At 41.8% G+C, this 11642-nt stretch overlaps 1 protein-coding gene and 1 non-coding gene across 5 annotated transcripts in view; both read left to right on the forward strand.

Annotated features, from left to right (window-relative positions):
* The window catches only part of CDC42SE2 (CDC42 small effector 2), a 90033-nt gene extending 83119 nt beyond the window's left edge, over nt 1-6914 (forward strand). For all 4 annotated transcript variants that reach the window (XM_059698283.1, XM_059698281.1, XM_059698282.1 and 1 more), the window contains 2 exons: nt 2951-3061; nt 4396-6914. In XM_059698283.1, coding sequence (XP_059554266.1) covers nt 2951-3049 — 99 coding nt within the window. In that variant the 3' untranslated portion in view covers nt 3050-3061; nt 4396-6914. The remainder of the gene's footprint in view (nt 1-2950; nt 3062-4395) is intronic.
* A 4202-nt stretch (nt 6915-11116) lies between these two features.
* Nucleotides 11117-11219, forward strand: LOC132236230 (U6 spliceosomal RNA). Its single transcript, XR_009453195.1, has one exon. It is a non-coding gene; the product is annotated as a U6 spliceosomal RNA (small nuclear RNA).
* The last annotated feature ends 423 nt before the right edge of the window (nt 11220-11642 follow it).

Consider the following 11642-nt stretch of genomic DNA (forward strand, 5'->3'; position numbering starts at 1 on the left):
AATGAGGGAGTTTTTAAATCAGGGTCTGCCTCACTTTTGCTCTGAGACAAGCCACTATCGAGGGCCTCTTTCCCCGGTGTCTACAGTAAACATGTCTACATGATCTTTAAGTGTTTAGACCCGGAAAGTCAGTCGGCTTTTATGAACAGAATTATGATCCATTGTATATACTCATTCACTGGACAGCGTTAACAAAAAGCTTAACAAGAGAACAGAGTTTTAAAATAGGTAGAGGAGTATCCTGGATACAGCAAACAAGCCTGGCGGTTCAGTTACTAGGTAAGCAAAGGGGTGATTTGTATCTTCTGTGAAAGGAAACAGCTTGTCCGTTGCAGGTGGGTAGGAAAAGTGCTCTCATCGGCTGCTTGGGCAGTGGAAGTGTCAGCTGCTGCCCACGGGTCCTCAGCGGCTTTGTTTCAGGTCATCGTGTGTGAAGATACTAAATGGGAACCTATGACTTGTTAATAGAGCGCCTGGTTTGAAACGTATTACATGTGATGAATTTTAATTTCTTATCAACAAATGTCTTCCCCACTTCAGGTTTTTAACTCTATATAAGACAAATTAAATGTTTAGTTAGGGGTGTTTACTTTTAAAGTCATGTTTATGCACAGTTCAGGTTTTCCTTTAGGATTCCCATCTGCATTTGTCTCCACGAAGAGCCTGTCCCTAGAAAAGCCTGTCCCTACCGCCCTTTCGCTCGCCGTCGCAGGCAGAGCTGGGGACTGTGTGCGAGCTTCCCGTCCGCCTCTGCAGTTGAGGCGCAGGGTCGGCGGGCCCTCAGGGAGGTTCTGCCCTGCAGTCCCCGGGCAGCCTTCTCTGCTTACTGAGGTGGAATTTTTATGAAGTATTTTAGCTCTTTAGAACTAAATAAGCCTTTTGTAGCCATTGCTTATACTAGCTTGCTGCCGTCTCTAAAGCCATAGGCCGCCTCCACTGCAACCCAGCACTCCCCTACCCCGGCTCCGTTCTCACTGCCGTTGGGTATTGTGAAACCATTTCCTGAATTGTCAGCAATAGTTCTAACTTGTAGAAGCCTGAGTCCCTGAGAAAATTCAGTCTCCTGTGCAATAATAGTGCAAATAAGGCAAAACTACAGACATGCTGTTATCCAAGGAAATGTTTTCTCACATTTGTCCATCCCCAAACCTGAGCTGCTGGAATTGGGACCTGGGCTTGGTGTACGTGGAGCAGCCACACCTGATTATTGGATGGTCAGTGACTTGTAGTTTATTTTTTCCCCTAAACACGCTCTTCTTCCAAGACTGCCTTTCATACTAACTTCTTGCTAGAAAAGGGTTCTGTGACCCTTTTTATACTGTAGCTCTGTTGTGTTAAAACACTGTATGTCCACAGTCACCCTAACTTATCCAGTCCACATCCTTCAGTTTGAAATTGAAGAATTCACTTTCGGAGGAAAAAGAACGTACATGGGATCATGTAAAAATATAAAGCTCACTTGAGCAGGTGTGCTGGCTCTTCACTGTTCGGTCATCACCTCCTTGTTGCTCCATTTCCTAGCAGTCTGGCCGGATTCTCTTATTCTTTGCTTCCAAACTGCTTCTAATTGATGTGAAATTGGAATAATAATGACACACTAAGAGTACTTCACAATGTGCAGATAACTGCCTTTTTTTCAGCAAAGAAAGAAAATATCCCAGTATTTATATATCCCAGTCTATCGGAAAGTAGCCCAATAAAGTAGTTAGGAGAGATGATCATGTTAACTTTTACCGGTAAGAAGCCTGATATTCTGAGAAGATACAGTTCACCAGTTACAATAGGAATAAATAAATCTGGACTCATGTCCAAATCTTTCGATTCTTAAACCTTTTAGTTTATCAGACTTTATTAAGACTGCATCAGATATGTAAATTTTACCACATGGACTTCTACAATTTATCTTGGGTTGGTCCAATTTCTATTTTATTTTTGTTTTAGATTCTAGTATAAGTAATTGAGATAATCTTATATATGAGATGCGTGTAAATTAAGATATTTAAGATGGAGGAAATGAAAGCTGATTTGTATACTTTTAAAATATGTATTTTTTTTATTGATTTCAGAGAGGAAGAGAGAGAGAAATAGAGAAACATCAGTGGTGAGAGAGAATCATTGGTAGGCTGCCTTCTGCACACCCCCCTACTGGGGATTGAGCCCACAACTTGGGCATGTGCCCTGACTGGGAATGGAACTGTGATTTCCTAGTTTGTGTCGTAGGTTAACCCTCAACCACCAAGCTACACTGGCTGGGCTGATTTGTATACTTAAATTTTTTTTTATTATTTTAAAAAGAAAGGGAGAGGGAAAGAGGGAAGCATCAATTGGTTGCCTCCCATATGCACCCCAACTGGGGAATGAACCCAAAACATGGATTTGTGCTCAACCAACTGAGCCACACTGGCCAGGGTTGATTTGTATCCTTTTGGAATGTTACCAAGTGCCTCATGAATTACAAAAATGATTTTTTGTATTAGGGAAGTAGAGAAGGTAGGGGGAGAGGGAGTTGTAGCAAAAAGATGTTTTAGTTACTAGCCTCACTATCTGCCCCCATCCATAATCAGAAAAATGTTAAGTTTTTAAAAATTCTTTTATTCTAAAACTAGAGGCCCGGTGGGGTCCCTCGGCCTGGCCACCGTCCAGGGCGATCAAGGCCATCATGCCCAGTCTAGATCTGGCCGGCCAGTCAGAGGGAGGGACCGAGGGAGGTTGGCTGTGAGAGTGTACTGACCACCAGGAGGCAGCTCTTGTGTTGAGAGCTGCCAGTTGTCCAGTTGTAAGGGTCTCTTAGGCTTTTATATATAGAGATTTTATGTCTTTAAAAATCGATTACAGCTTTTTTACTATAAAAAAGTACCCTTCTAAAAAAAAGTAACCAAAATGTTGAGACAAGAATCACTTAGTTGCGCTTCCTTAGTTCCTGACGTGTTTCCTGTTTGTCTTGTTGTAGGTTAGCTCCATTCAGAACCAGATGCAGTCCAAGGGAGGCTACGGGGGCGGCATGTCTGCCGGGGTGCAGATGCAGCTCGTGGACACGAAAGCAGGATAGCCCGCCCTTCCCGTGAGTACTCCAGGCTCAGATGTGGCCGACCCCAGCTGGCGACATAGCCTTCATTATGTTGGGGTTAAGCGATACGTACAGTTGACCCTTGAACAACATGGGTTTGAACTGCACAGTTCCACTTGTACATGGATTTTTTTTTTCAATAAATACTGTAAATGTATTTTCTCTAGCTAATTTTATTGTAAGAATACACTATATAAGAATACATATACAAACTGTCATCCAACTTATTGGTAAGGCTTCTGGTCAATTATAATTGTAGGCTATAATAGTAGGCTATTATTAGTATTTAAGTTTTGGGGGAAGTCAAAGTTATACACAGATTTTTAGCGGTGCTGGGGGATAAGTGGGGGCAGTGCCCCCATCCCTACGTTCAAGGGTCAGCTGTATTTTGTTTTCCCTCTTTTTTAACAAATTGTGAATAAAAGGCAAAAATATTTTACTTGGCTAAATGTTAACACATTGCAGACGGATCACGAGAATTCTCTCTTCATATTACAGTGTTTTACAAAGTATCATACTTTAATAAGATATTAGCTTGTAAAAACATGTAAAAATAACTTCAAATGCAATGGGTATTTAATTTTAAAATGTGCCTTTAACATTTATGTAAAACGTTGTTTTGTACTTGTTCAATAGAAACTTATCTGGCCACTGGGTAAAGCTAGCAATAAAACTACTGGTCCTCAGTGTGTTGAATGATGGTCATAGGCATTGCTGCAGTTTGGATATTAATTTTAGGTTCCTCTTTTCCTTGTGAAGAACTTTAAGTGCATTAAGACATCTGGTTGGGGAGGCTTGAAGATTCTGGTGGCAAGATGAAGCTCAGTGGTCCTTTAAACAAGAGTGAAGTTATTGTTTTGAGCATTGATACTGCCTAGAACCCATGTGTAGTGAAGTGATTTTATATTTAAAATGTATCAACTGTGTTGTTGATAAATCTTTCATTATCAACTTTTTTTTTTAAAATATATTTTATTGATTTTTTACAGAGAGGAAGGGAGAGAGATAGAGAGTTAGAAACATCGATGAGAGAGAAACATCGATCAGCTGCCTCCTGCACATCTCCTACTGGGAATATGCCCGCAACCCAGGTACATGCCCTTGACCGGAACCGAACCTGGGACCTTTCAGTCCGCAGGCCGACGCTCTATCCACTGAGCCAAACCGGTTTCGGCCATTATCAACTTTTTAAAAGGGTGCATCCCAAAAGTGTAAAAATAATTTGGATGTTCCTTTTGGTTTTGTAGGTCATTGTGAATTTCTGTGTTTTCTCCTTCTTCTATTCTTTAATTTTTGTGTGTGATTGCTTTTCTTTTCAATTACAAAAGGAAGTGTGATGGTGTCTTGTCCATCCTGTTGTGACCCTCCAGTGAGATGTACTGTTCCGCCGAAGAAGCTACTGTCGGACGAATCCTGCATTTCCTTCAGCTGGCCGCATGCCTTCGACTCCTGGACAGAGTTTCTTAGATTGTGGCTTAAATTTTATTTTTTATCAACATGGATCTGACCTTGGCATGATCTTTTCTGTGAATGCTAGCACTGTTTTGCATTTTTCCCATTTTAACATTTCTCTTTCCACCTGCCTTATGATTTTATTAGTGAGGACCTGCTATTATTTGTTAACTTGTCACCATTTATGTATATTTTGCAAGGTATGAGACCCACAAGCACAATGATCATTTTTAGTCACTTGAAACTTCAGCAGAATGGTATCTGCATGCTTGGTGAAGTTGCTGCGTGTAGGAGCCGCTGGGCTGGCGATACTGCTGCTATGAGAGAGGTTAGCTGTGGTGCCAAGTCACACCGTGTCACAGAAATGGTAACTTGTAGTTTATTAGAAATATGACTTTTTGGTCTATTTAGAGAGAATTATAGTACAAGGCAAGTTTGCATTTGTAGGGCCTTCATCCTGTTGTAAATGTTCACTATTTATTTGGGAGTGAGGACCTGGAGTGAGCAGATGGCTGTGCATCGAGTGCTGTGGTGACGCCTCCACTGGGCTCTGAGCAGCAGCCGCTCGTTTCTCTGCACTCACTCTGTTGGTCCTTGTTTTAATGTCATGTCTAATGTTATGGTGTCCAGTAGAGTGCGTTGAACCCCTGGCCTCTCCTAACTGCAGACTCCAGAGCCAGTGGCCTATCCACGCGCCACATGCCCGGGGCAGTGGAAGTTGCCACTGAAAACAACCTGGCTGGTGACTTTATGGAATTGGTGAGAAAACCTTTGCTTTGGTTGCAAAATATGTTTATTCTTCCACAAACTGTATTTCAGATGAATCTGTAAATGCTTCTCCTTCCCCACGAGGGCATAGCATTTAGCCAGTTGGTGGTTTGTGTCTTTGTTAAAATGTAAATCCTGTGTCTGGCTCAGCTCTAACTACATGTGGTCAGGTTAACATTTCACGCGGCAAATGGGGGTTCATTGAAAACTTAGCCCTAAGGAATTAGGTAGTTGAAAGTGATCATCTTCTCTTCTGTCTTTTTTTATCCTCTTTCCTTCCCCTTAGTCCCAACTCCTTGTGAAAAGGTAACTGAATAAATATTAGGTTTGTGAGGCAAAACATGAAAGCATTTCTCCCCACTCTCTGGAATTCAGCTTTTGCACCACAGGGGGCGCCAGATACTCAGTCCTTGTGCTCCTGCGGCTTCCAGCCTCCACAGTGCCAGTCTCCAGCAGAGAGGATCTGTCAAGGAAAAACATTTATGCTTAGTAACAAAAATACGTATTTTGCAGTTTGTTTAATAACTTCTAAACTAGAATTCATCTGGTTTCACTAATTCATGGTGGATATTGCGTTCTGCAAAATGCCAGAGCCTCTGTGTCCTGCCAGCGCCATGGCTGTGTGCTGCTTTAGAAGACGGACTGGATTTTCCTGACATTGCCCCACTGGTGCCATTTAGTCTACTTCTACCTGGACTTTAGAAATTTTCAGTACAATTTTTATAGTTGTCATAGAACGCCTGGAACAATAGTACAGGGAGCCATGGTCCCTCTTCCCTTACTCATGATTTGCTTTGCTTTTCCAATTACTATTTTTTTCTGCTTCTCCAAGGACCAAAATACTCCATGTGCACTGGAACATGTCTGCATGGTGGGCCACAGGCTGCACTGTGCAGGCCATGGGCATCACAGTGGCCACACTGTGTGCAAGGGCACATGCTAAGGAAGGTGCCAGTGAATCAAGAAGAAAATTACCGGAAATTCTAAGCTAGGAACTTTGAACACATCTTGTAGGAAGGCTTGGAGATATTTGAGAGTGTGGAGGGAGCAGCGTTCCCACATTCATCGGTGGAGTGGTAAATTTTGGAGGTCATTTGGTCCCCATAGCAACGTATCTCATTTTGAAATTGAAGCTAATTAAATAGGATAGACTGTTAGTACTTTGTTGAAATACATGCTAATAACTGTTAAGCAAGGGAAAATGAATGAAGGTTTAACTAACGACATGGATTCTGTTATCAGTGACCTGCATTCTGTAAATCAGGTGCTTTCTCGTGATCTAGGCATGAAACGGTGCCAATAAGCATAGAGTGGAAATGTTAGCTCTGGTGGTTGGATTCACCATTTCCAATGCAGCATTATCCCTGGGCCTTTAGAAATACTGAGCGTATACTAGCTTTCATTTTGTTATTAAATTATAGCAGTTTCATTATAGAGAACAAGTTTGCCTTGATTTTGTTTAAATGACTTCTGCTCAGCACCCAAAAGATAAAATTGACATATTTTTATAATATAAGCACACTTTTTCTTGTACATTGTGTTCATTCTTGAATAAAGTGAGTTCAGTGTTGGCTTGTAGATATTAAAAAGAAAGTATTGATTCAATAAATGTTTTCTTTCAATCCTGGCTTGGATTTTCCTTTCAGTGTAGTATTTTTCTTTCAAGGAATCATTTACCAGCATTCACTTAGAACAGCGATCGCCAACCAGTGGTCCATGAGGTCCGAAAGGTTGGTGACCGCTGACTTAGAGAGCTCCTTTGTAGCACTCTTATATTTTCAGTTAAAACTATCCTCATACAGAAATAATTTATCATTCTCTTTAACTTCACCTTATAATTTAACAAACACCTAATCAAAATGATCGTAAATGTTTGGAAATAGGACTTTTTAAAAAAATATATTTTTATTGATTTCAGAGAGGAAGGGAGAGGGAGAGATAGAAACATCAATGATGAGAGAGAATCATCGATTGGCTGCCTCCTGCACACCCCCCTGGGGATTGAGCCCGCAACCCAGGCATGTGCCCTTGACTGGAATCGAACCTGGGACCCTTCAGTCCGCAGGCTGGCATTCTATCCACTGAGCCAAACCAGCCAGGGCATCACAGGGTTTTATTTTTGCTCCTTGAAGGGAATAGCAAATGAGGTACTCCTTTAAAATCTTAAGAGCTTCAACCTTTTCTTAATGTTCTTCGTTTCATCCATCTAAACACATTCAGCCTCTGTACATCTGTGCCTTTCAAATGTTTGGATGAGTCCTTCACCTCAGCCCCTTGTTCTGTACCCCAAGCTCCCCAGGGCCTAACGATGCGCGTGGAGCGTTTTACCTGCTGGTGCGGCACGCTCGGGCAGTGTCGCTCTATCCACTGAGCCAAACCAGCTAGGGCCAAAATAACATTTTAAACAATATTTGGTGACATCAGCAAGACAGCTAACTAGGCCCTTGTTTTCCCCACAGAAACACCCAATAAACAACAATATGTGGACCGATAAAGCTCTGTCAGAAATCTAGAAACCAGTTAAGAAGCTGCAAGAACCAAGCCACGCATAAACCTAAAAAGCCACCCTGAGGTGGCTGGTGGGCTGAGGTGGCTGGTGGAGTGGTTTGCCTGGCCCGGTCAGGGATGGGATGCTGGGAACACGCTGGTGCAGTCGCATGGTCGAGTTGCAGGTCGATGACGGGTAAGAGAGTACACAGGCAGAGGCACACAACAGACGCAAGGCTTCTGAGCACAAGCAGAAATGAGACGCTTATGTATAAATAAAGGCATTTAGAAGCAGCTGAGTTTATGGGAACTGGGTGGACGCGCACATGCAGTCCCAGGGGCCATGCACACCTAGAAAGGGCTGAGAGGGCCATGAGCCTTTAAGCCAGCCACTCAGTAAAGACGGAGAGGGGACTTGTTTCAAATACCTAAATCTCAACAAAAAAACTGTCTCAAATATGCTCAGTGAGCTAAATGAAAAACAGACTAAACAACATCAACAAAAAAGATTTTCAAAAAACGAGAGTATCAACAGGGATAGAAATTATAAAACAAGATACTGGAAGCCCCAGCCAGAGTAGTTAGTTAAGAAAAAGAAGGAAAAGGCATCCAAAATGAAAAAAGTAAAATTATCTCTGTTCACAGACGACGTAGCTCATAATGTGAAAGCCTTAAAGACTTAACTCCCCCACACACAGAGCTAACAAATGAATTCAGCAAAGCTGCAAGGTACCAAATCAACACACAAAAATCAGGTGTTTCTATCCACTAACAATCTGAAAAAAAATTTAAAAATTCCATTTACAACTGCATCTAAATACAATACTTATGAATAAATTTAAGAAGGCCGAAGACTGGTCCAACTGAAAACTACAAAATATTAGTGAAAGAAATTAAAGAGACAAATAAATGGAAAGACATCGTGTATTCATTCACGTTCCAAGACTAATATGAAGGTGTCGGGACCATCCAAGGTGATCCACCAGAGATTTAATTCAATCTCTATCCAAATCCCAATGGCATTTTCCCCAGGCATATCAAGGGACCCTGAAGAGCCAAATTAATCTTGAAAGACAAAGTTGGAGGTACCATACTTGATTTCAAAACTTACTATAAATCTACAGTAATTAAAACAGTGCGATACTGGCATAAAGACAGGAGTAGAGACCAATGGAACAGAATGGAGAACCCAGACATACACTCTGCGGTGAAATGATGTTCAACAAGGATGCCAATGGGGTAAGGCCAGTCTTTTCATCAAACGGCGCTGGGAACATTAGACATCCATATGAAAAGTATAAAGATAGGTCGTGTCTTAGCCTGTGCAGGCTGCTATAACACAATAGCACAGACTGGGTAGCTTACAAATAGCAACTTACTTCTCAGTTCTGGAGGCTGGGAAGTCCAAGGACAAGGTGCCAGCATGGTTGCTCCTGGCAAGAGCCTCTTCCTGCCCATAAGCTGTGCCCTTGCACGGAGGAGGCACGGCGTCCCTGAAGCTCTTTTATTGGAGCAGCAGTTCCCCGCATGAGGGCTCTGTCCTCACAGCCTGAGCACTTCCCAAAGGCCCCCCTACTAAAGCCATCACTTAGGGCTGGTTTCCACATACCAGTTTGGGGAGGGGACACAAACACCCAGACCATAGGAGACCTTTATCTCACAACCTATACAAACATGAACATGAACCAGACGTAAACATAAGACCTAAGAGTATAAAACTCTTAGAAGAAAACACTGGGGAAAAGCTTCATGCCAATGGATTTGGCAATGACTTTTTAGACGTGTCATCAAAAGCACTAGCAACAAAAAGTAGAAATAGAGAATGGACTACATCAGAATGAAAAACTGCATCAAAGAACAACAGCCTATACAGGCAACCTGGAGAGCGGGAGAATATATTTGTAAATTATATAGCTGGTAAGGGGTTATATCTAGTATAAAGAGTTCCTACAGCCCAGCCAGTGTGGCTCAGCGGATTGAGGGTCATCCCATGCACCAGGAGGTGGCTGGGCAATTCCCATTTAGGGCACATGCCAGGTTGTGGGCTCCATTCCCAGTAGGGGACATGCAGGAAGCAGCTGATTGATATTTCTCCCTCATCGATATTTCTATCCCTCCCTCCCTTCCTCTCAGAAATCAATAACATTTTTTTTAAATGAGAGAAAAAAAGAAAAGAATTCTACAACCCAACAACCAAAAGAAACACAACCCAAACAATGAAAAAATGGGCAAAGGACTGGAATAGACATTTCAACAAAGAAGACATACAAATGGCCAATAAGTACATGAAAATATGCTCAACATCACTAACCATGAGAGAAATGCAAATCAAAACCATAATGAAATATCTCCTCACATCCATTAAGAGGGCTACTATCAGAAAATCCAGACAAACAGAAAAATGAAGTGTTGGTGAGGACACAGAGAAATTGGAACTCTGCACTATTGGTGGGAATTTTAAAATGGTGTAACAATACGGAGGTTCCTCAAAAATTAAAAATGGAGGGGGGATGGGAAGAGATTAACCAAAGAACTCATATACATATATGCATGACCAATAGACACAGACAATAGTGTGGTGAAGGCCTGGGGTGGAGCAGGGGTTGGGAAGAGGGGAAGAAGGGCGGTGGGGAGTTGGGGGACATCTGTAATACTGTCAATAATAAAATAAAAAATTTTAAAGAAAACAAAAATTAAAACTATCCCTGGCCGGTTTGGCTCAGTGGATGGAGTGTCGGCCTGGGGACTGAAAGGTCAAGGGCATGTACCTTAGTTGCGGGCACATACCCAGTGGAAAGTGTGCAGGAGGCAGCTGATCGATGTTTCGAACTCTCTGTCCCTCTCCCTTCCTCTCGGTAAAAAATCAATAAAATATATTTTTTAAAAAAAATTAAAACCAGTACTACCATATGACCCAGCAATCCCACTTCTGGGTGTATCTCCAAAAGAGCTGAGAGCAGAGTCTCAGACATACTCATAGACCCATGTTTACAGCAGCATTATTCACTGTTATAAGGTTACTCTAGAAACCTCCAAGGGACTTAATGAGACTTTCAAGGATCTTAGAAAGTCAAAGACATGAAAAAGGACCAATCAAAAAGTAAGCACACACTGACTGAGACAAAGAACAATTTACAGGGATTGAGTAGAGTAGAGGATTCTGAGTATCAAATTAATGATGTGGAATATGAGGAAGCAAAAACACCCAATCAGAAGAGCAAAAAGAATCCAAAAATATGAAAAAAGTGTAAGGAGCCTCTGGGACAACTTCAAGTGTGCCAACATTGGCATTATGGGTGCCAGAAGGAGAAGAGAGAGCAAGATATTGAAAACCTATTTGAAGTGCTCACCTGGGCAGCACATATACTAAAATTGGAACATACAGAGATTAGCATGACCCCTGTGCAAGGATGACATGCAAATTCGTGAAGTGTTCCATATTTTTGGGAAAAAAGAAAGAAAACCTATTTGAAGAAATAATGACAGAAAACTTCCCCTACCTGGTGAAAAAAATAGACTTACAAGTCCAGGAAGCACAGATTGTCCCAAGCAAGAGGAACCCAAAGAGGCCCACACCAAGACACATAATTAAAATGCCAAGGTTAAAGACAAAGAGAGAATCTTAAGAGAAAAGCAGTCAGTTACCTACAAGGGAACATCCATATGACTCCCAGCTGATTTCTCAACAGAAACTATGCAGGCCAAAAGGGAGTGGCAAGAAATACTCAAAGTGATGAATAGCAAGGATCTACAACCAAGATTACTCTACCCAGCAAAGCTATCATTCAGAATTGAAGGTCAGATAAAGAGCTTCACAGACAAGAAAAAGCTAAAGGAGATCATCACCACCAAACCAGTATTATATGAA

This window comes from Myotis daubentonii, chromosome 5 (genome assembly GCF_963259705.1).
Source record: "Myotis daubentonii chromosome 5, mMyoDau2.1, whole genome shotgun sequence".
Taxonomy (NCBI): domain Eukaryota; kingdom Metazoa; phylum Chordata; class Mammalia; order Chiroptera; family Vespertilionidae; genus Myotis; species Myotis daubentonii.